Raw genomic sequence first — 24,941 nt, forward strand, 5'->3', positions numbered from 1 at the left:
GCACAGCATAGGAGATGTTCAATCCTACTGTGATCACCTTGATTTCCAGCCTTGAGTTGCTCCTTAGGTGCAGTCTGTGCCTGGGCCCTTTGGAGTCCACAGCAGTAAATCTGCCTTTCCTCAATGTGAATTCCAGGCAGCATTTCCAACTTAGTAGTACCATAAAAAAAGAAAAACATACTAGTAAGTTTTCATGGTCATGATGAAATGATACAGAAGTGCTCTGGAGGTAGAATTTGGGTTTTCTTGTCTGAGTGGCACTTTGTGAAAAGTGGCTTTTGTATGATTTGGAGTAGGCAAACTCTGCTGCTTTTACTGTTTTTTCTTTGTCACAGATGTTTTATTTTTACTCTAGCATCCCCCATCTTCATTGCAGTACTGAGGTGACAGTTTCAGCTTCATAGTTCTGAAGTGTGAAAGCAAAACCTAAATAAAGTTCATAACTGTTTATGTTACAGAGTGCAGAGATTGTGGCTGCAGCACCTAAGTGTGACTTAACTTTGGTAATCTGGTTTGTGTACAGTTCTTGTTAATGCAACTTGAAACTTGCATTTCTGAATACAAGTTGTAAACTAATTTCTTGTTTCAATGCATTTTTTGTAAACTAATTTCTGAATAATACCCTGAAGCATTTTGCCTCAGATGATAAAGCATGTTAGAAGAAGCAGCACTAAGGAAATATTCCGTTTGTATACATCTGCTTATTTTCATGTATCCTGACAATGATTCAAATGAAGTGCAGAGTGCATCTTAACTTAAAGAAATTATTCTTACTGTGGGTTGTGTCCTGGGAGGAAAAAAATTCTCTCAATCATCAAATTGTTATTCTTGTATTTTGTAATACTGTGTAAATATATATGTGTATATTCTGCTTTTCTTGATTTTAATGTTCTGAGTAGTGTTAATTATATCCCAAGGTTCACTCCTTGGCACTGTAATCAACCATACAAGAGTTCTTTCAAACTGAAGACCATAATTTGATTTTGGAGGTTTGTTTTTTTCTTTTTTTTTTTTAATAGTTGTTTGTAACTTTGCCACAGATATCTGTAATGATTCTGCTCCAGACGCTCAGTACAGATACATTTGCAGTATTATTTCGAGTTTATTTCATTTTCCATGTCCTTCAACTAATATTTCTGGGATACAGAAGTTGTTGTTTGGTCAGATCCTGTCATCAAAGCTTGATAATTAATTTACATTGTTAGTACCTAGCATGTGCATGTGTAAATAGTTTTTTGGAGTATTACATTTCCAGCATAATTAGTTCTTTCCTCTGGATTTTAGTAAAGTATTTTTTTCAAATCTGCATTTTATGCAAGAGAGACACTGTTACACAGCTTAGAGAATCCTGCATAGCTGGTCTACAGCTACTGAAGGGTCTTTAGGGTAAATTTAAATGTAATTAGTGTTGGATTTGGAGATGGCAGTAAAAGGTTGTGGTTTTTTCATCAGCATTTTTCACATATATTCTAAAGCAAAGTGAAAGGGTATCTGACTTGTCCTTACTTCAAGGCTTCTCTTAAACTCCAAGACACTTTTCTCTCAAATTGAAGTGCTCTGTTACCATATTCCTTAAGTGAAGTTCAATTCTGTTGCTACCGAGATTGTACAGCCATTGAGCTGAAGATCTCAAACTCTGATTCTTTTTTAGCAGAAATGGGTGTCAATGAATAATACTTTTGTTGAAGCAAAGCTTTTAAGGCTTTGTCTCAGTGTTGGATAAAACAGTTTCAATAGGCAGCATCCCTGAGATATCCAGAAGTTGAAGCAAAGCCTCAGAAGACTTGCAAAACGAAGTTTAAAACCTTGATCTTAACCTTTCTTTGTAATCTGCAGAATGGTTTTATGATACCAGCCTTGGTACATGAAACATCCTGTTGAGTGTGTTTAAGTTCCCACTTTTGAAACCTTTATTGCTCCTGAATAGTTTCAGTTAAAAAAAAAGAAAGGTACTAATTTATGCCTTTTTTGCTTCTTATCAGACATGTGGGAACTGGATGTAATACATCTTATCAAATCTAGTTTTCATTTTGTGGAAAACACCACATTTATAATTGCATACAAAAAACTCTAGCTTATGTGCAGACATTCTTGTGTCTGGTAAGTAATTTCCTAATGGTTGTAGTTTGGCAACTCTGTATTCTTTTTTTCTGGATTGTTCCTTATTTTCTTGACTAAATTTTTATTACTCTAGAGCCAAGTAAGGTTTTGTGGGTGACTGGCTGGAATTCATTCTGGAAGAGCTGTGTGTGGGTCTCAAGCTTTACACTCAGGAACGTTGTTTTCTGATCCTCCACTGATCTCGGAGGACACAGCTGCTTCATATAGCTGTTTCCTTTTCCCCCCCTTGCCCCAAATTTTTACCCCTAATACCATTAAAGATTACCTTCAGATGTAATCATAGCACTTCTATTTGCTGTAGTGTTCATGCTGAGCACCTAAACTATTTTGACATGACCCCTCTTCTGTACAACAAGAAGGGAGAGTGGTGAAAGTCTGGTTTTTATTCCTTTGTTTTTATTATGATCTTAAATTCTTTTCTGGAGGCAACTGTATAAAATAATCATACCAGTTGCTTTTTAATTTATTGTGATAGCAAGCTTAGAAGGATCCATGGTGTTTAATGTGATGCTGTTAAGGTGTGAAACTAGAAAATGTGACTCTCTAGGAATCAGTGTTTCTTTAGTGCATTTGTATTCCCATCCTGAATCAGTGCATTATAAATGATAGCAACCAAAATGTGAATTTTGATTTCTGATTAACTAAAGACTTAAAATACACATGTTAATATTCTAGTGGAAGGTGTTCCTGCTCACAGCAGCAGAGTAGGAATTTGATCTTTAAGGTGCCTTCAAACCCAAACCTTTCTGTGACTCTATACATGTTAATGTATACCTCTAAGGAGGTTTTGCAACTAATTTCTCTCTAAAACTTCACACTATTTTAAGAATAAAAGTAAGAGTCAAAGATCACTCAATTGTGACTCCAACTGAATAACACATCTATGAATTTGGCTAAAAGGTCCTTGATACCTTGGGGTGGCATGGGGGAAGCATTTAATGTCATTTATGGCTAGAAATCAGTGCTAGAATCACAGAATGGTTTGGGTTGGAAGGGACCCTTAAAGACCAGCTCATTTCACCCCCTACCATGGGCAGGACACCTTCCCCTAGACCAGGTTGCTCTACATCCCACCCTGACCTTGAACACATCCAGGGATGGGGCATCTACAACTTCTCTGGGCAACCTGTTCCAGTGTTGTCTCACATAATCTCATCATATTTTTTTTCCTTATGTCCAATCTCAGCCTGGCCTCTTCAATTTAAAGCTGTTGTCCCTCATGCTATCAGTACAGACCCTGATAAAATTATTCTCTTTTTCTTATAAGCAGCTCCCCTTAGTTATTGAAAGGCCACAGTAAGGTAGAGCTGGCTGAGTTCACACCCCAGATTGAGTGATTGTATTTGAAAACAGTAGTCTCATTAAATAAATGGAAGATGGTGTGGAGTTTTTGTTTTTATACTTTTCCATTTATTATTCATAATTCAGTCTTTGCATGGCTGGGATCCTAATGGTTGAATGTCTGTGACTGTCTGGGGAAAAATAAAACTGCTACAGAAGTTAGGAGTTAGAACTTGCTGTCTTTTATGTTAGAAGTAAGATGAGCTGATGTGGATCACTACTGCAGTGTGTTCACAACTTCCAGCTGCTTTCCTGCCATGTCTGGAATTAACTGGTTTCTTTTTTTGAAGAATAACTTTCTTGAGAACATGTAGGCAGTGAAGTGCAGAAGATTCTGTAGCACGAAATATTGGACAAAGCCAGTTCAGGATCTGGGACAAAGGCAGATATTATTAATGTTCAGTGTATTTTGTTTTAGTTTTGTGATCTCCCATTTTCCACAAAATTGAAACATGAACATATGTATTATTGTTTTAAAATATAAATATATGAAGTAAAACTTGTGTAAGAGTGTTAACTCAATGGTGGGTCTTTTTTTTTCCTAAAAGAATGAAACATCAGGAATTCGAGTTCTGAGTTGTATCTGGATATCAGTGTTTTAGTATTTTAAAATGCCAGCACCAAAACATCAGGTCTGTTATTTTTCAGATATATAATAAAAACCAAAAATATTTACTATTTGAGGAACACTGAATGTAGCTGACTGTGCTCAAATGAAGATAATATATCAACATCTGGTAACAAAATTTGTTAAATTGTTTATTGAACAGTGTAAATCCCTGCAGATATATACAACTATGAATGTTAGAATTAAAGAATTTCAAGTGTTTCCTTATTCAATAAGATAGTTTTGATAACCGGTCCTAAATTTTGCAAGTATTTTTATTTTAAAGCTATTCTTCCATTTAATGTTTCTGGGGAGGAGATAGTGAAAAGGGTCTTCATATCACAAACTATTCTATTTTTTTTTCACTGAAAGTAAAGGAAAGCTGTGAACTTACTCCAGTTGTGATTACATGATCAGAGTAATTTTACTAACTCAGCTATCCAGTGACTGGCTAAACTTGAAATAAAAATTGGTGTGATTGTAGAGCAGAGAAAGTGTTAAATGAAATTTTCTAAGTGACTATTGCTGAGGGCAGCTGGAGATGAGTGTGAGATGCTGTGCCTGCTACTGTGTAAAGGGCAGTAACTTGGTTTGCTGTAAATAAATCCTAGAAACAGTGTGAGACTACTGGAAGCTACAAATATCAAATATTATTGCTAACAAAGACCAAAGAGGAAATATCTAAGTTGTGTAAACTGGTAAAATACTATTTCAGTGGGAATCAGTGATTAGATTAGTACTTGTGAACTCCTTCTGAGTGTTCTTCTTACATGTTTTGAGTCTAACATTGTGTAGCATAGTTCTAAGTGGTATTGGATTTTGGTATTAGATTTTCTTGAAAATGTTTTTACCTACAATAAATTCAGGATTCAAACAATGAGATGGTAATCACAAAATTCAATACTTTAGTAATACTGTAAGTGGACACAGTAAGGTACACTTTACATTTGCATGTTTTTAGACATAAACCACCTTCTATCATTAGTGTTTACAAATCACCTATCACCTTTTGATACATTGGTTAGAGGCTGTTTCTGCCCTCCTCTAGTTTGTTTATAGTTTTATAGAAATTGTGCTTCTCTTTGTATTTTCTCTTTCTTCATTTATTGAATTGGAAGTGTAAGTAATGAATTAATGTTATGAGAGGAGAGTTAGATTCCAACAAAAACAGCTTTCATGACAGTATCTGCAAGGGATGATGTGGTGTGTGAGCTAAATTACATTATTCCTCCCATTTTGTAGTGAAACAAAATATATTAAGGGATTTACTGGGATTTGCTTTACTTAGTCTAGTCCATGCTACCCAGATATAAAAGCCTTTTTTAATGCAGAACCTACAAGATAATTACTCAACTTTAGGAGTAAAATTATTCAGAAAATAACAATCAAAATTACTTGTGTATTTACTGGAGAAGGGTTAACCTATTCGCTAGATTCACTACTGCCAGATTAATAAATTCAGGAAAATCAAACCAAAGTAATTATAAAGATGAAACAAATATTTCAAATTTTCTTTAAGCAGTAATAATCTGGCAATAAAATGTTTCTTTGAGAGCAGAGCACAATGGACTCAAATGCATTGATGAGTATTTTGTTGCTAAAGCCTTTTTAGAAGAGAGACTAACAGAACCTGGCTAGATGATAGGATTTGCTGAGTGTTTACTGCCAATAATTAAGTACTAGTGTATGTGTGATAGAAATTGCAGTTAATAGGTACTTAAAGGTTTGTTTTTTTTGTTTTTTTTTCAAAAACATGGCAAAAAGAAAATCAAATGCTAGTGTCCCCTGTGATGCTCCAGCACTTGTGCACTGCAGTGTTGTACCCTGCAGAGTTATTGACAAGGACCTTTTTATTTCACCTTTCTTGAAAACAAGACACTTTAACCCTGTTCCAAAGTATTTGCACAGTCAAACTACTCCAAAAGTTTGGAGACACATCTGTGGGAGGTCCATTAGATAAGCCTCAGTTGTCATTTGTAGTATGAAGTGCCTCACTCTACTTAATTGTTCCTGATACGTGAACACTTCTAGACTGCTCACCGTCTTTGACATAGTTTCTGATGCACTTCCAGTTATTTTATGCTTGTTTTTAGTTTTTTTTTTTTTTTTTTAATTAGGAAAGAAGCTGATTTAGGAAACAAGTGTGTGAATACACAGAGTTGAGTAGCAAAGTTGTGTGTACTCTTGTGTTTTCTAAAACTCTCTTTTTAGTGTCCTGATCTCTGGGCCAATCTTAATTGCAGATGTTCTATAGGCAGTCATAGTGCAGAACTTACTAGTTTGCGTAATGGTAGGATATATAAATTTATCTGTGTCTATGTGTTAACTCCCAAGTGTCCCCTCCTGTAAGTTGGATTTTTTTTTTAGATATTTTCTTTTCTAAAACATTCAGGTTGGAATTCAGCTACCGATTAGAGTAGGCATCTGAACCTCTGTTACAGTTTATTGGAAAATAGTGCACGTACTTTTATTCGTTCTTTTTGTTCCATATTTTGTCTCTAAAACATTGGCAACTCTATCCAGTGGATTACTGTAAGAACAACTCTAGCCTGAGAAACTTGTTCAGTTATTCTTGGTTGTGTAGCAAAATGTTAATGTGCATGTGCATGTAGACATTGATATATATGAATTGGATGTGGCACTTGGTGCCATGGTCTAGTTGAGGTGTTAGGACATAGGTTGGATTTGATCTTGAAGGTTTCTTCCAACCTAGTCATTCTGTGAATTCTGTGAACTCTGAATTGATCTGCACTGGTGATTGAGACTCACTCTAGGAGGTTTCTTGATTCTAGGACAATTGAAGGACTTCGGTTATCTTGGACCCGCTGTTCTGAGTATGTTGTTTTATTAGGATTCTTCCTCTGAGGTTAGAGTTGGGTTCAGCCTTTCAAGTGATACTTCTTTTAAAACCTGTTCTAGCCTTAGTGAGCTCCTATTGCCCTTTCTCAAGCTTTTTTTTTTTTTTGATGATTTTGTGCTCTGACTTCCCACAGAACTGCTGTCTCCCCATATCACATATGTACCTTTTACTCTTTTAACAACTTTTAAACATAATTTGTGTAACTGCCCTTTTCAAATTAAGCAATACCTGAACAGTTCTTGGTTTTGCCAAGGTGTGCAAAGGTTCCTGTTCAAGTGGTATCTCAATATTTTGAGTCTGTTCATTGTAAATGTCCATCAAGCTTCTTTAGTTCCATTAGAACTTCTTTAGAAATAACAATTCTTAAATTAAACACATATACAATTTACAATATACAAATTTTATACAAGTTAAATAACAATTTACAGTATCTAAAAATTTCCTCTTAGCATCATAACCTAATAAAACTCAAGTCTGTGTGGTGCTGATTGAACTCTGCTGTCACTGGGTTTTCTGTCTTGGTGCTTTTCAGTCTCCTCCAGCCTGCTGCAGTAACCATGAGAACCATACATCTCAGAATAAGAGATCCTGTAGAGGAATGAATAGTTATGAAAAGTTAAGATCATAAATGATCTCATAATACAAGAGAATTATTATTTCCTACCCATCACCATTCCAGTCCTATTAACTGTTTTTTTAAATGCAGGAAAGGCACGTGGATCTGGTTTTCTAATTACTTCTCAAGAATAAATTTATGCTAGCTTGAAAACTGTACCTTTTTTCTTCCCTTAAATGTTATTCCATGTTTTTCAGCATCTCATTTCCTGCTTTCACTTGCACCTTGCCTGAAGGATGCTGTCATGATTATGCCTAGTGATTCTTGAATATTTTTACTGACCTTTTTCTCTTTTTTGACTTGGTATTGACTATAGTCTGTGCCTCTAGGTTCATTTCTCTTTCTCTGACTTCTCTTGGAAAGTATCACATTTGCTATTTCTTTATATTACTTTAGCAGGCTGTGTCTGGGAACTTCACTGCTCACCCCTGCCCCCACTTCTATGAAGTCAAATAAGCAACTGGTACCCTGTCCTGAGGAGGCATTCTGCAGATTAGCCAAAGTCAAGTAATGAGCACAGTTTTAAATCACTCTCTAGGCTCATTTAAAATATTTTGTGTTTTGATCAGTAATTAAAATTAATAAATTCTCTCCTGGTTGTATCTTTAATTTTTTTGCATTCCTCATTCATTGATGCAGTTTTTGAAACACTACTCATTTGTGGTGGAATGATTACCTTGTTTTCTGATTTGCTTATTGTTGTGAAATTCTATGACTTGTATGAAAGGGGATAAGAAATCACAAGGCCAAATCTGTATGTTTATAATACTGTTCAAGTCAGAAATTTCTACTGAAATCAGGACATTTTTACTCAATACTGTTTTTGAGTTTAACTAGATAATGGCTTGGTAGGTAGAAAGGGTAGAGCTTGTGCCTTGTTTTCTTCTATGTATCTGTTAGAGTGTATGATAAGGGTCTGACTTCTTTGGAACAATCCTATTTGCCAGCAGCAATCATTCAGACTCTGTTATAGTTCATGGGTTGAAATTATCTCCTTAAAAAGCAGATGTCTATTAGCCTGTTTGAAAGAGTAAAGATGCAAATTTCTCACAGACTGTACCTCTAAGTTTCTCCCTTTACTATGGAGAGGCAGGAAGAAAAGCCACTTCTAAATGGATCAAATGTTTTTGAAAACTGGTTCAACTGAAGTCTCATCTTGTTCATTCATATGTTAAGTGTCCAAAGTGATGGAATGCAAGTCAGTGCTTATCATCCTTTCAGAATTTATAGACCAAATATACTGTCATTTAATATTCCTAAATATATGTAGGACATCAGGTTATATCCTATAATCACCCTGCACGTTTTACTACATTGGGATGTTTCCTGAAACAGATGGAAATTTCTTCTTCAGAAGAAGAAAATGTATTTTTTGTGATCCACTCAGTATCTTACACAAAGTGTGATTTTTTTGGGTTGTGTTCAGAAGCTTTCACGGGATTAGAAGGGAGTGGCAACTGTGCAGGGTTTGAATATGATACAGCCTGACACCTCAAATGAAGCTGTTACTCTGTGCTTGTGATTTCACTTACTAGAAATCAAATTCCAGTGAAGTTGACTGATTCCAGCAGATTGTTTTGGGCGTGTCTGCATGTGTGAGAATGACTCAATCCAGTGCAAGGTTCATCATTGAATCCCATGTCTAGTTTGTATCTTCCAGCATTTTTTGCATAATGCATAATTAGATTTAAGCCTGCAGAGAAATGACAAACTCTAAATCTCTTTTTAGACTTCTTCTGGCTGTAGCAAAGCAAAACTGTCATAACGTGGGAGAGGGAGGTGTTGGAAGGGAGGTGTGGGTATGGTGTTTAATGGTGAGTGATCTGTGTTCACAGGGGCCGTGGGGGAGTGCCTCCACCACCAGCAGGAGTGCCCAGAGGGGCACCAGCTCCCAGGGGAGTCCCTCCCAGCAGAGGACCAGTGAGTCGGAGCCGGGGACTTCTGGCACCCAGAGCACGAGGAGTTCCTCCCCCGGCAGGGTACCGGCCCCTGCCGCCGCCCCCGGCCCAGGACACCTACGGGGAGTATGTAAGTGGGGCTGGGGATGTGCTGAGCATGGAGTGCATCGTGCTGGAGAGGTCACATCCTCCAGAACGCTGCGCTGTCTCTTGAATTATCACCTAATTAAATCCTACACCAAACATCTCTGACAAATATGCTCATCTCTCTTTTCCATTTCAGACTTGAACTGTTTAATTTTTTTAAAAATCAGGTTATGTGTATACACTACCACAAAGATATTTACAGTGCATTTGGCAAAATAGTTATGTACCTCTTAAATGTTTAATATTAGGTTTCTGCTTTAAAAAAAAAAATCTGAAAAATCAAAATGTTGTAGATTTTTAATTCTCAGCTAAAACAGAATAATATTCTAATCTTCCATCCCGAACCTATCTTTGTGATCATATAGTTGTTTAATGATTAGACAAGTAAAATGTTTTTATGAAAGCTTCAGAACTAATCCTAAAATTTTAACAATGCACATTGTATCTCAATAAACCATACATACTCATCTTGGTTTTATTGTATTAAACATTAGAATCATATCAAAATACTTTTTTATGTTGTATATGACAAAATTACGTAGTTATGAATTGTTAGGAAAATTTAAATTGAACTTAGAGAGCAGTAAGATAGAGAAAAAAGATCATTGAATCAAAACTATAGTGATAAAAATGAATTTAGTATTATAGGAAAATAATACCTTCAAGGACAATGCTTTTAATGCTTTATATATGCTGAAAGTTTTAGTGTGCCCTCTCCTCTTTGCAGCCAAGTGTGTCTTGGAGTTTGTTGTTTAGACTAGAAAAAAAGGAGAGTCTGCTTTCCTGAAAATGGTGTTGCTATTTAGATATTTTTTTGTTTTCTCTAAACCTTTCCTTCTACCTAGCTTCACCTCTCTTCCACCAACAATCTCTGCCAAAACCATCTAAATCAAATACCAGGTTTTTTCCCTTTTGGAGGAAACCCAGTTTTCTATATAACACTTGTAGCTTAATAGGGAAGAAGTTTAATGTTGTTAATGTAAACATTTATACATATAACAGAAAAATTCAGAAGGAGTTAATGTAGCTCATTAATTTTGAGGAAGAATACTTTAACAACATGCCTAAATTTCCCCTGGCTGTACTTGACTAATCAAAGTGGGTACAGCAGATAAGTGGTTCTCTCACAATGCTTTCAAAAGAATCACTCCTCATTGAACAGTCTGTTTCCAGGACATACATTCTAGAACACACAGAGAGATGTATAATAAACCTCTTTGGGTAACTTCATATTTATATATAATCTGCTATTTATGGCATGTGTCTACAGAAGTGGTGTGCAAGTAACAGCTGTTTGCATTAGTATCCTGAAGTATGCTTCACTTCTGGCAGAATAATTAGAGAATAGCACTGTACAGAAAAATAGTGCTGTGCTAAATAACTTATAAAAAGAATTTCCTTTAGAACTGGATCACTTATCTTCCAAAAAAAGATACTTTAGCTGGGTTAGATATAGATAGATAGGTATAATACTTAAAGCTGTAGTTGATAAAGCAGTCCTAGGTGGTCTTTTTTTCTTTTGAAGAACTTGTAGCAGGGACATAAGGCATTGGTGTTAAATAAGCATAAGCATGTTCAGTGTTAAATTTGATGCTTGTTATTTTTAAATATGTCTATTTGCAGTACATTATCTAAGTGCCTTAACTATGTCTTTTTCAAGTTAAGGGAACATGGTCAGAGTCATTAGTAGTATTTCTGTGCCTTCTTTACTAATTCCTGTTTAGTTATATCTAATACTAAAGCATTAGTTTGCCAACCTGAGCAGAATAAGGTCTTATTGATAGAGAAGTGTCTGCAGAATGAGAACATCAGAAAGATTGGGGGTTACCATAAGCTATTTTGAGCACCATCAGAGCTTTGGAGACTGAGATATCCAGAGAGGTTACAGAGAAACCTTTAGAAGTGTATTGGGTTTTTGTAGCCATATTTTGGCAGCAGAGGGGTGCAGGGGTGGCTTCTGTGAGATGCTTCTGGGCGCTTCCCCCATGTCCAGCAGAACCAGTGGCAGCCAGCTCTGAGGTGGTCCTGCTGCTGGCCAAGCCAGAGCCCTGCAGCAAAGGTGGCACTGCCTCTAGGATATGTATTTAAGAAAAGGGGAAAAAAAAAACAGTCTGGAGCAGTCTGTTCCTAAAGGACTTCATCCCATGGAAAGGGTTACAGCAGAACAGTTCATGAAGAACTGCAGCCCAAGGGAAGGTTCACATTGGAGAAGTTGGTGTTGGACTGTCCCTGTGGGAGGGATCTGATGCTGGAACAGGTGAAGAGTGGGAGGTTTCCTGTCCCTGAGGAGGAATGAGCTGAGACAAGGTGTGATGATCTCACCACAGCCCCCAATCCCATCCCTCTGCATTGCTGTGAGAAAACAAATAGAGAATTTTGGAGTGAAGTTGAGACTGGGAAAGAAGGGAAGAATGCAGGGGAAGGTGTTGCTAAATTGAGTTTTTATTTCTCATCATCATGCTCTGATTTCATTGGTAATGAGCTAATATCCCGCAGCTAGGTCTGTTTTGCCTGTGACAGTAACTGGTGAGTGATCTCTCTCTCTGCTTTTATCTTGAGCCATGAGACTTTTGTTATGGTTCCTCTTCCCTGTCCACTTGAGGGGGAGAGTGACAGAGTGGTTGTGCTGGGCACCTTGTGTCCAGTCAGAGTCAACCCACTTTCCATTGAGGATTGGAAAGTCCTGAGGATTCATGAAGCTTTTCATTCCCTTAGGCTTAAAAGCCTTTGCCTTGTACTCATTAAACTAATGTGAAACTCTACAAGTCCAGGAGGAAGCAAACTGTGTGTGGATGGAAGCTTTGAACCACTCACTCCTGTAACTGTGAATATCTCAAAAGTGATTTAGGGCTTTCAGTATGTCAAGTTCTTGCCCATTCCTTCTGTTGAGTGCTATTAAATCTACCTTGTTACAGACAATGAATTACAAACAGCTTCCCTTTTCCTTCACTCCCTTTGCTAACTCTATGTAGTCCCTGGAACCAATGAATTTTTAATATCTATGACTAACTCAATTCTGCCTCCTGCTTATCCTGATATCTCTCCTTCCTCTTCTTGATTAAGTCACTGTTGTTTTTTTAAAGTTATCATCAAAATAGGAAAGGGAATGCCTATTTCATTCTGAAAAATTGGAAGGGTTATTTCTGGAGGCAGTATTTCACATGGGAAAATATCACAGGCAAAGTCGTTAATTTGAAATGCATTTTAATGTGGGCTCAAGATCAAGAAAACCGTGTGAACATTGCTGTCCTGTGTTTAGAGCCCACAGGGAAGTGTTCCAGAACCTTGCCTGTTACAGAACACTCTACTCAGAGTGAGCTGCCTCTGTCTTCTGTCAGTTTTCTGGGGTCTTTGCATTGGTGGCCTTTGAATGCTTTGCCCTCCTCTGCAGGAGTCACACTGGACTAGCAGCAATGCTGGCGCACCTTTCCAGTCCAGTATAAGTAGTTTTCCCACTCCACTGTTGCCAGTCTCACTCACATATGAGTCTCAACTGCAGGATTCATTCCTCCTGAGACCCCACCACACTGTTAGTACCATTATGAAGCCACTGAATGACAGTTCCTTATCATTTTCTCTAAAGACTGACTCTTTTATAGCTGCAGCATCAGCTCAGATAGGAAAAATTCCAGCCTCTGCAGCCAGCCAGATTTATAATCACTGTCCTGACCTCAGTGCTCTGGTTTCTGTGGTAAACTTGCTCTGAAGAGTAACAGGACTCTCATTTTTCTTTCCTCAACTGCTCAGGTCAGGAGAAAACATGTTGTGACATGTGAAGCATGGCCATTACGTTATTTTTGTAATAGTTGGATGAGGGAAATCGTACTAGGGGGATGCTACATTTCTTGAAGCACTTACAGATGGTTTCAGGAACATTTTTCTCTTAATTAAATGTGTATTTTTCTCTACTGATTGAACCATACTGTGTAATAGATAAAAATATTTTAATGGATTTTTAAGCTGACAACTCACTCCACTAAGATAAGAAATAGAAACTGTATTTAACTACCAGCTGAAAATTCTAAGCTTTTCCACAATTTTCCAATAAGCAGGAAATTAGTAACAGTGTAAGGTCAATTCCTTAGCATATGTTGAGTCAAACATAGGTTAGACCAGAATTGCTCAGTCTCAGTTACTGTCTCATAACATTTGCTGCTCTTGGCCTCGTCCTGCTGTTGTCTTCTTAGCAACTTCCAACCTCTGAGGCTTTTCTCCAAATTAGCAAAACAGCAGTGCGACTGAGGCTTTTTAAGAGTAGATTTTTTGATACTGTTTTCATTTGACAAAGGCAAATATTTTGCAAATATTCTGCCAGTCTTTCACTTCTGCTCTTTGCATGAATATATTTGTGATGATCCTATGTCAAGTCCTTCTTTGGCTGCTTAGTTGTGTTAAATGTAAAAGTGAGTTTTATCTGAGTTCATAATCAGATTTTTAGGCATCAAGAACTTTAAACATGGATTTAAAACCTGTTGCTCTGGCAGTGTGGAATGTCTACACTAAAAAAATAACTCATCAGTCTAACATGTTGTGTCCAAGACTTGCTTCAGCACTACTTTAGAAGACAGATCTAAATATTTCTCCCTGTTCTGGGGAAAATTTGTGTCAGAGCTTTATTTATTTTGGCCAATTTATTGATGTTTTCTGGTGTTCAAACAAGGGTTAACTCAGGGGCAGAGTTTTCTGATGCACTGACCACATGTATCATTTCTAGCAGCTACTGCTTCAATGACATTGCTTTTTGTATCAAGAAATGGAACTTAAATGGAATGTCTACCAATAGAGAGCAAGGGAGCCTTTCTAATGTTTAGTAAATTGTAATTTGAAAGAGGTTATTGTGAAATGCTTCCACTTGGTTTTCAAGATTAATTTAACTTGGATACAGATACAGGCCACTCAGAAGTATGTACAGAACAGTTGGATGCAAAAAAAGTTACTCATAACAAACTTAAAAAACCTTCCCTTTAAAATCTTTGTTTAGTTATTCCTTCTTTCTGCAAAGCCATAAAGGTTAGGGATGTTTTTAAGCTTTATAGTTCCTGAAGCATTCATTTGTGGATATTTCCAAAAATCCATTACTATAACTGATGAACAAAGCAGACTTCAGATTCAAGATTGCAGTTCTCACACTAAGCCTGTATTGTGAGACTGTAATTAGCACTATATGTATGCTGTGAGGTACATGGGTATTACAGGTATTACAATACTATGAGACTATTCTTGTCCTGTTTGCCATGAGAAAACATGACCATAACCTGCTCTCTAACAAGATCTTGCCCCAAATAATGAGCAGATGGTGTGTTGCTCTCTTACTGAGTGAAATCTCAGTATTTTTCTGGTAGTGGAAGGCTTGTGGTTCAAATTCCTGTTAGAGGTGTTCATGTTCCCCTGGTTCTCTCTGGAGAGGATGTGCTGACCACCAGGATACTGTGCCAGCATGCACAGTTCTTTCTGTACTTTTGGTTTTGCAGGAAATCCTACAAATTTGGTCAACCTTAGGGAAGATTGATTCACAAATATTTGTCTGGATGGCTAAGAAATTAATTTCATGATCCAGTGATTATTACAAAATATGGGTGTAGGTATCCATTAGAGGAAAAAATAATTGCAGTCTTAGTATTTACAGGGGAAAAATTCTATTCCATTGAAAAACCTATAGCCTGTTATTTAGTTCACTTCCTTAGAAAGCCAGTGCGAATTCTGATTTAATCTCCGGCCTTAAGCTTGAATTCCCTGTCTCCCTATTGAGATCATAATTAATTTAGATTTTGAAAAACTGAAAATTAGGATTAATGTGGAAGCAATTTCTTGGAGCTATTAATACACTGCTGATTTTGCGTGGTGAACTGTTTTTAAAGTAGAGTTTTCTCATTAACATTCACTTACTGTTTGGGGTTGAAGAAGGTAAGAGCTGTAGGGAAAAAGAGAGAAAAATCTCTGTATACTATATAAAAATACCCAATTTTTTTTTTAATAATAAAGGCTTTATGAAGTTGAGATAGCAAAATATTAGTGAAAGTAAGGGCTAGTCCAGACAGAAGACTTCGAAAAGAATTTAAATTCTTGAATGGAGTTCAAGTATAATTTGTGTCACTTTGCAAGATTTAAACCATGTTTTGATTTACCTTAGTCTTGTGAATGTTGATAGCTTCCTAATGACATGCAGCATTTTAAATCAGTAAGTTTATTTGCCTAGTTGTTTTGAATGTGAAGCTTTTTGTTTGGGTTCTAGGAAAAAGACTTGCTTGAATTAGCTTCAGTCTCTAAGAAATGGAGAAATTATCTTTTGTCCATGCTGTCCCTGTTTTCCCCTTTGTGGATAATGTTGTGGTTTCCATTTAGGTATTGTGCCATTTTTAAAGCAGTTTACTCACTGACTTCTGGCTTTTTAGAAGTGCTATCACTGTTCTGAAATTCAGGGGAATTTGTGTAAGAATATTGGAAAGCAAGTTCATAACATGAAAACATTATTTCTTGTTTTTTTCTTCCCAGTACAATGTTCTTTTTCATAGTAAATAGGAGAAACAAGAAGAAATAAATGTGGGGAAAAAGAAATGTTTCATATTTTAAGCCCTTCAATTCACTGATTTGTTTAATTTCAAATCTTTTATCTTCTCTGGGTTTTTCAGGATGAGATGGAGAGAGAATACAGAATGTTTCTATTTGCCCAGGAACTGGGTGACATTTACTGTGGAAAAACTGAAGTGTGTTTTGGAGAAAAGCTGAACAGCTTTTCCCCTTGCCTAAATCAGTTTTCACCTATAAAGCTCCTATAAAATTATTTTCCAAGCATTTTAGTTTAAGCTGCTTATCTGAAACTTGGAGTTACTGAATGAGTCCTCCTGATTCTGACACTGCTCCCTGCTGTTGTGTATAGAAAACCAAACTTGTTTTGGTCTGCTGGTAATTTGCTTTAAATGTTACTGTCTATATTCATTAGCAACTCCTCAGGGTTTTTTTCAGGTGCATGAAAAAACAATCCACTCCTACATCTCTCATTCTAGGAAAACCTTATTTGTTCTGGTTGGATATGCACCAGGCTCCTTCTGGATGAAAACAGATGAAAATCTCCAAAATAAGATCTTACAGTCTGTGCCTGTTTGCTGCTAATGTCCTTGATGGTGGCACTCAGACTTCAGATGGTTGTAGCTACCCACATTTGTGTTGATTGCCCCATATTCCCTGTTGATTAAATGAGGGGGGATGTTATTCCCATGTACCAAAATGGCTGTTCCTTCCCTTTATATTTCTAATTTGCCAAAAGAAGTTCATTGCACTGCACTGATGTTTTGTGTTTTATCCAAGTTAATCTCTGTGCAAACTTTTTTTTTTTTTTTAATTTGATAGTTTTTATCAAAAAGGAATATGTTCCTCCAGTGTTCTGGGGTAAAGTAGTTGTGTAAGTATTTCAGAGAATCATGAGGAAAAGAAACTGTAAAAAGAAAAAAAGAAAACATTTTAGCTGTAGTGGTAACGGCCTTATTTTTTTCCTTGGATGGATTTCCTTAGATGGGAACAGGTGGAAAATTGATTTCTTATTGATTTCATTATCTTTTTTTCCCAGTTCTGCAAATGGTCTTTTTGTTAAAGGCCACTTTTGCCCTCTTCCTTCTTCCTGTTTCTCTGTGTTACTCTTTGAAAGGTTGTTTTTTTTCCTTAAAGAGGGTCCAAACAGTAGTCTGTCATTGTCATTGCCAGCAGATTACAATTTAAAACCACCATTTCCTGTTCTCCACTTGCAAGGGTTTGTTCAGAGTACTGCTGTAATTAAAAAGCACTGATGAGCAAGGCTTAGCATGATTTATGATGTTTTGGGAAATGCAGAGATTTTGGCAAAGATTGCTTTTATCATTTTTTGACCCATGATAGTACCTTAATATATTTGAAGAGTGCATATTTACACATTGCCTTTGATTCTATTAATGAAAAATGTCTGTACTTTACACAGAGCAATTACAGCTACCAGTACTGCTCTTTGGATTTATTTCACCTGTGGGCACCATCATTGAGACCACTGCAGGCAGAAGCTCTATTTAAGTAGAAACACTTATAGGTTGGCTTAATAAAGGACTTTATTAATAAGCTTTGAGAATTTACAGAGTAATTTCGTATTATATTTGTATGATCTGTGTTGTAACACCAGCTTTTCTGTTACTTTGGGGGAAGATTCTTAAGCCAGAAGTGAAGACATTTGCTCTTGATACCTTCCTGGTGGATACTTCAAATGTTGGGTGATAAATACTTGTAGTTTAAAGGGACTTCAGCTTTTTCAGGTCCTTCCCCCACTGCACTTCTGCTGTAAGCCCAGACTGTTCAGCATGCTTGCTGTCTTTTGATCAGACTAATCTGAGAAGAGTTAGGTTTTCTAGGTTATCCTGAAAAGTGGAATAATAACAATGAAAAGGCTTCTGTTCATGGAATGAAGACATGATGTGGTGTGAGCTTTTGGGTTTTGAAGTGGGAGATGAACTATGGGAGATAGACATGTAGTATGAATAGAGAGAGAAGTCCATTGTGTTGCGTTTCATAGGTGGAAGGAATACAGACACTGTCGTCCATGTGAAGAAGAATAATGGCTTTAAATATAAAAGTGAATGCTTTCATAAGTGCCTTAAAGATGCCCAAAAATCAGCAGGAAAAATGTAATGAGAAGGTTCTTATGAAGGTATAATTCTTTTGTTATTACATAGAAAGAAATCTGTATAGTAATGCTTGAGCTTAGTAGAATGTACTTAGTACAAAGATGTACTTAGTGCAGGCTTTCTGTGCATTTAAGTTCAGTTCTGTCCATTTTCATTATATATGTGTAAAAAGATAGCTATTTTCATTTAAGTTAGCACGATATTTTATAGCATTGTAACATTCCAGATGGCCAAGTATATTTCACCTAAACACTAAATAAAGTCAAAGAAAACTGAAGCCACTAGAGGTCTGCTTCAAAATGAACACACTCAAGTAGCATGGATTTAATTTAAAATGTAAAAAAATCTGTCTTGGTTGACATTATTTGTAACCTCCTGAAAGAGAAAGTTTTCAAATACTTTATGACTAAGAGCAAATACTGTCAGACCTAGTTCAGGGAAAGCTCTGAAACATACTTCAGCTGCTCCTGCCTAATTGCTACTTCAAAGGAATCGTACAAAGACATATTTTGGAATTTGAATCTCTTATTTCTTAACAGAACAAGCTATTGAGAGCAACCCCATTTTATTTTTGGAGCATGTTTCACATATTTATCTTGGTTTAAAGTGTAAACTTTTGAGATTTGTAACTGTAAATATTTGGGAAAATTTATTTACTGTGAGGGTGGTGAAGCTCTGGCACAGACTGCCCAGAAAAGTTGTGGCTGCCCCATCTCTGTAAGTGTTCAAGGTCAGGTTGGATGGGACTCTGAGCAACCTGCTCTAGTGTGGACACGTGGAATGTGTCCCTGTCAATGACAGGGGATGGAACAAGATGATCATTATGGTTCCTTCCACCCCAAACCATTCTGTGATTCTATGAAACACATCAATAAAAGATAATTGATCTATTTATACAGATTATAATAATCTCAAAAGCTCAGATTGATGATTGATTTTAATTCTGACAGGAGTCCCACATATAAACCACAAACCAGAAGTCTTTCCATACAAGGCTTCTATGAGCCACCATCAACAGTATCCTAATGCAGGGCTTAATTTCAGCAGTTGTCAGATTATTAACACATGAAGAGGTGAACAGTGATGAATCCTGGCCAAAAAATCTCTGGAAGAAAAATTTTAATTCTCTTTTTTGATTAAAAAAATAGTTCAGTCTGATACAGAATGGACCTTCCCTGAATTTTCCTTTTTTTCTGCTGAACATCTTACGAAGGATCTTCTCATTTCAAATTTAATTTGTTCCTCTGTTTTCAAGAAGTCATAGAAATACTGTGACTTTAAAGTAGTCTCTTACCATCTTTCTTTCATGATCTATTTTCTCAGTGAAATAGTTAACATAAATGTGAATGAGAGCACTGATTGCTCATGAGGTGTCTAATAATTCCTTAGGGGCAAAGCTTCCTAACACATTAAAAGGTTAATTTGAGTCCTCTGCTTTCATTTGTTGCCACTGCTGGATGTGCCCAGTTTGAAGTTTGGAAGTCTCTCTTAGGGATGACTGGTTCACAGCTTGGAGAGTCTGTGAGAGGAGACCAAATGTCATATAAATGTTCTGGAACAGAGCAAAGAAATGGACTCAGGCAACTTCTGCTGTTGGTCAGGTTCTGTATTGTTAGCAGATGTCTGTGTATTGCATCAATAAGTAATAAAATGACTGTTTGGAATAACTGCAGGAGGCAGTGGAGTTGGGGTTTAGTCTGTGGCTTATCAAGGAAAAAGCCATATCTGATTGGCAAGAAAATCCTAAGAGTCTGTTTTAATTTTTAGTTTCAGGGCAGTGAATTACTGAAAGAGAAAATGCATTTCGTTTTAAGAGTGCCTATTTATTAATGGATCTCTGTGCAGCTGACAGTTGAAAGAACCCTAGTTTCTTCTTCCAAACCAATGAATAAACTCACTCAACTGTGCTGGCAAATGCTCACAGACACCCTTCTCCCAGTCACTGCTGGAAACAATCATGTGCACTGGTCTGGCAGTGGAGAAGCTCTGTTGATAGGCAGGTTGCCTGTTTTCCAGAAAAGCAATTTCAAATAACTGGAAAACTTGCTAAAAACTCATAGAAAATTAGGTTTCCTTTCAGTTGTTTTGAGGATGTCGCTTGCTTTTGCTATAGAAAGCTGTCAGATTCCCATCATTGGAGATGTTTTCTACTAGAGTTAGACAACCCATATTTGTCATTCCTATCTAGGTTGATATTAATTGTTGGTTTTGTTTTCTGTCATTACTGAAAGATTCTTAAACATCCCTTTTAGAGGAAATGGTGGGTCTTTCATGAGGCTCTATCCTTTAATTTCCAGGGCTGGATACACACTTATTCAGAAAGCACCATTTTTATTTATATATATACACACATGCACATATGGATATGAAGAATGATCCTCCAGTCTTCACAGTGTCTTCTCATTAGGTCATTCTCATCTGGCAACATACTCCTAAAAATCCATTGAGGTCTTTGGCATATTTAGACAGGAAATCACAATCTTTAAATCCCAGTAACCAATGCAGTGGATGAACTATTTCTGCTTTTCCTGGGTTTAGCTCAGTTAGGTGTATTATTGGAAAAACAGTAAATTGATGACAGTTCTTCAGATTTCTGTAGCTCATACTTCTCTATGAAAACGTGCAATCACTGTCACTTCTTTTTATCCTAAGCTTCTATATGGGGTTAGTAGTTTGTTCAAATTGGTGTTCAAATTCAGCACTGATTTGGGAAGAGTATTACAGTGTATACTTAAATAGTGTGAATAATGTGGAGAGAAGGAAGAAATCCTTACTTCTAGTTTCTTGTTCGTGCTAAACTCCCACAAGTTGCAGAGTATTCAGAGGGAAGTTCTTTCCTATCCAAATTTACATAGAATATTGAATTTATTGTCCAGAAATAAGTCAGCTACCTAAGTCAATTGTACAATATTTATTCAGATGTTTTGATTCCTGGGATGCTCCCCAGACCTTTCTTGAAGATCAGTAGTTCACTCAAACACAAGAACATGGAGATGTTAAATGTTTGTGCTGTAATCTGCACAAGCCAGTGTTAACTAAAAAAAACCATATTTTTGAAGCACATTACCAATAGCTTAAAATGCCTTTTAAAAAATTATAGTCTAATGTTTATGGAGAGAAGTAGTCTCAAGATTTTGCCACTTCATGGTGTACATATGTTATACCCAAATTTCAGGAGTGTTGTCTTTCACACATAGAACTAAGTCACTGCTCTGTTTCTGGAGTGTGCTGGAAGTTCATGTTTCATCTTTTGTTTCATTTCAGGAGTATGATGATGGCTATGGAGCTGCTTATGATGAACAAAGCTATGATTCCTATGATAACAGCTATAGCACTCAAGCACAAAGGTAAGTCTCCAAATCAAACTACAACTAGATTTGAAAAATTCTGTGATTGGCCAGTTAGTTTTACTTAGAGTTTTTTAATTTCATCTTAAACAGCAAAAATTTTATGAGAAGATTTTGGAAATAACCCCATGTTACTTGTCTTTAATATCACATAAGTATGAAAGTTAAATTCCTGAATGGCTGAAAAGAAACAGAACTGAAAACTTGTTGCAATTCTTGTGATACCAAATCCTAAATCAAAGTTTTCAAAAGGAAATTCATAGAAATTTAATTCAGATTCATTATGGGAGGGAGGAGTGGGTAAGGAGGGGAGAGGGGAAAAAAAAGACAACCTTATAGAAAGTATTAAATTTTCTGAAACACAACTGATTAAATTTTCTTACTACTTTTGCAAAGTTATATTCCAGATTTTACCTGTATTTCACTGTAAGAAAAGTACACCTGTCAGGTTTTTTTACTCTTTAGAACTTCTTGTGACAAATTTGAATCTCTTGCCATTTGTTTTCCTTCCCTTTCCTTTATTTTCAGCAGTATTTCTAAGCTCCTTTGATCTTTTATTTTTGTTTAATTTTGCTTTCTTCGAAGGAGTCACTCTTTGGCTCCATGAATAACAATGTGACCCAATGATGGGAAACATGCTGTGAAGTACGAAGTGCTTCCTTTATGTGGTTTGAACTTCTTGGTAAAAAAACCATTACAAATTTTGCAACTTGGATGATCATTTCCGTTTCTGGGTGTTTCCAGTGTGCCTGTCTGGAAACAGCATTTCTGTCCACCTTTTACTGAGTTGTAATTTATTTTCATTCTTTATCTTTCAAACCAAGCATTCATAATTTGCTCAATAGTAGATGTTTTAATGTCTTTGACAATGTCCCAAAATTTTATGACAAAGTTATGACCTGACTCTGAGGTAGGGTTACTGAGGTTCCTGTTAATAAATCCTTTGTGGTGAATTAAACTGAACCATGTATTTGAGGCAGATTTGTTCTACCTTTTGCTAAATATGAAAGATTTACAATGCAGCTTTATCTAAAACAGTACAGAACTGTTCACAGCAAAGTTGACAACAAAGCTGTTTATACCTGGCATCTGTTCTGCTCTGGTGTTTTCACACCTATCTTCAGTTTTGTTGTGTAAATGAATATTTTTCTGTGCTCAACAACTTAGTCAATGTGAGAAAGCATAGTGGAAAGTTCAAGTGTCATTATTGCTGAGAACTAAAATAATGAAATTACCTTTGTGTCTGATACTTGGCTCCAACAGACTCTAAGCTTGATAAAAATATGACTTAAGAAATCTGAAGTGTAGAACCTTCAAAATATGAGACTCTATAGAATGTTACATTTTGAGAACAGTTGCTGGTAATGGATTTTTTTTTCCCCAAAGACAGTTGCCAAAGTAGTCCTCAACTTTTATGTTGGCAATTCTGTTCTGCCTTCTTGCTTGTACTGTTGGTAAATGGGTTTATTGCACACAAACATTTGGACTTCATTACAAAGTCATTTGCCTGAGCCAAAATTAAACATTACTTGGATTTGATTTTTTTCCACATTAAGAAGATTTTCACTAAGATTTTCTTCCTTTGAACTAAAATTAGGAAAAAAGCAAATCTCTTGAAATTACTCAATGTAAAGGAATTGCTCTTGTAAAGGATTTATACGTAAAAATATGTATAATATTCTTAGATATATATGCACAGGCTTAGCTGTCTAAAGGGGATATTTCATAAAATAATTGCTTTACTTTGTATTTTACCTGTAGCATCACAATACATATATTGTTAGATTTTAACGAATTTATTACCTGCTAATGATTACTTGACTTTCCCCCCCTAATTTTATTAAGCACTCTATGTTAAAAGAAGACAAGAAATTATTCATTTGCATGTTTCTAAGAGGATACCGGCACTCATTTTCTGGCATATTTTCTGGCTTAGCAGAAAGATTTTTAGGATTGTATTGGCAGGCAAAAGGTAATAACTATAAACAGCCATCTGAACTACCTAGACCAGCATTCTTGTCTTTAATCTGAATATCAAGTAGTAGCCCATATTGCAAAATATCATTCTGTAAGCACAATGAGATACTTATCATATTTAGGTGCATTACAATGCCCTTACTCTGAAGGGAATTAGAGCACACTGCGTTGTTTTCATAGTTTAGCCTTATTTATTCTTGACTTTTTGCCCTCATAAAACATGGAAAGAAACTGCATTTGCACATGGAGAGCAGTGATGTGTTTAAAATGCATCATTTGGTGACCAGCTTGTGGAAATAACTTACTCTTTCCTTTTCTAAATTGAAAATAGTGATCTTGAAGTAATAGTATTTCTAGCATATCTTCTGATACTGATATCTCTAGAAGTACTGTGATATTAGTGATACTGTATATTAAAGAGAAAATCTAAGAAATAGCTAGTAAACTGAAAATCAGTTGGCTTATCAAATTGCTTACAGTAGTTTTTAGTATATGACTAATTTTGAGTGCAGGAACAGGGCTTAATGCTCACGAGTGTACAAGCTGTGATATGGTGGAAGCAGTTAAAATTTTCATTTTTGTTGTAAAAATTTTGCTTATTTAGTGATTCCTCTGCTAAAGACAGAAACTTGCAATAGAATCTAAAATATTTTTAGGAATTTAGAGATCTCTAATAGGTTGCATGCCAGCAGCTGTTTTGCTGTAGGTGCACAGGAGTGCATTCTCCAAATTCAGTCTTCAGCACAACACCATGTGACTCTCCTCTATTGTATTTTAATCCGGACATTTCAAGTGTATTTCCCAGAAATGACCAAATCTGAGTTGGATTAAGATGAATGACATGTTTAGATATGAAGAATAGAAAACTGTATTTCTGTGTACATTAAACGGATTGAGACTTTGTTTATTCTTCAAATAAGTTAGTCCGTTTTATGTACTAACTGCTTGCTGATACCAAATCATGAGTGGTTTGAAGTTGAATGGTATTTTATTTGACATTGTGTGAGACTGTATCCTTCTTGTGTCTGGCAATCTGATGAGTTAAAACCTGCCACAGCACTAACAGAGAGAGAAACATGAGAGTTTTCTGAGTTCTCATCTGTCTTAATGCCCTGTAATCCTATAAAAAAATATTGTTTTCCTTTAGAACATTTTATTATCCACTGTTGCTTGTTCATGCAACAAAGCCCCAAATAGTGCTTCAGGATATCCTTTAACAGAATTATTTTTTATGGTCGAAAAGACTTAAAATATCCCTTGAAGCTGTAGTGTGCTTTACTAGATACCTAATTGATTTTTAGAAGATTAAATTACATGTACAGTTTTTTGCAGAGGGATTGTAAGATAATTTTATCAGTATAAACTGGGATGTTTAATCAACTGGA

General features: G+C 36.1%; 1 protein-coding gene across 2 annotated transcripts in view; it reads left to right on the plus strand.

Moving 5' to 3' along the window:
- LOC117001197 (KH domain-containing, RNA-binding, signal transduction-associated protein 3) overlaps window positions 1-24,941 on the plus strand; it is an 89,381-nt gene that overhangs the window by 45,417 nt on the left and 19,023 nt on the right. For both annotated transcript variants that reach the window (XM_033069329.2, XM_042779626.1), the window contains exons 6-7: window positions 9,381-9,573; window positions 21,497-21,579. In XM_033069329.2, the coding sequence (XP_032925220.1) occupies window positions 9,381-9,573; window positions 21,497-21,579 (276 nt within the window). The remainder of the gene's footprint in view (window positions 1-9,380; window positions 9,574-21,496; window positions 21,580-24,941) is intronic.

Source organism: Catharus ustulatus, chromosome 1 (genome assembly GCF_009819885.2).
Source record: "Catharus ustulatus isolate bCatUst1 chromosome 1, bCatUst1.pri.v2, whole genome shotgun sequence".
Classification (NCBI taxonomy): Eukaryota; Metazoa; Chordata; class Aves; order Passeriformes; family Turdidae; genus Catharus; species Catharus ustulatus.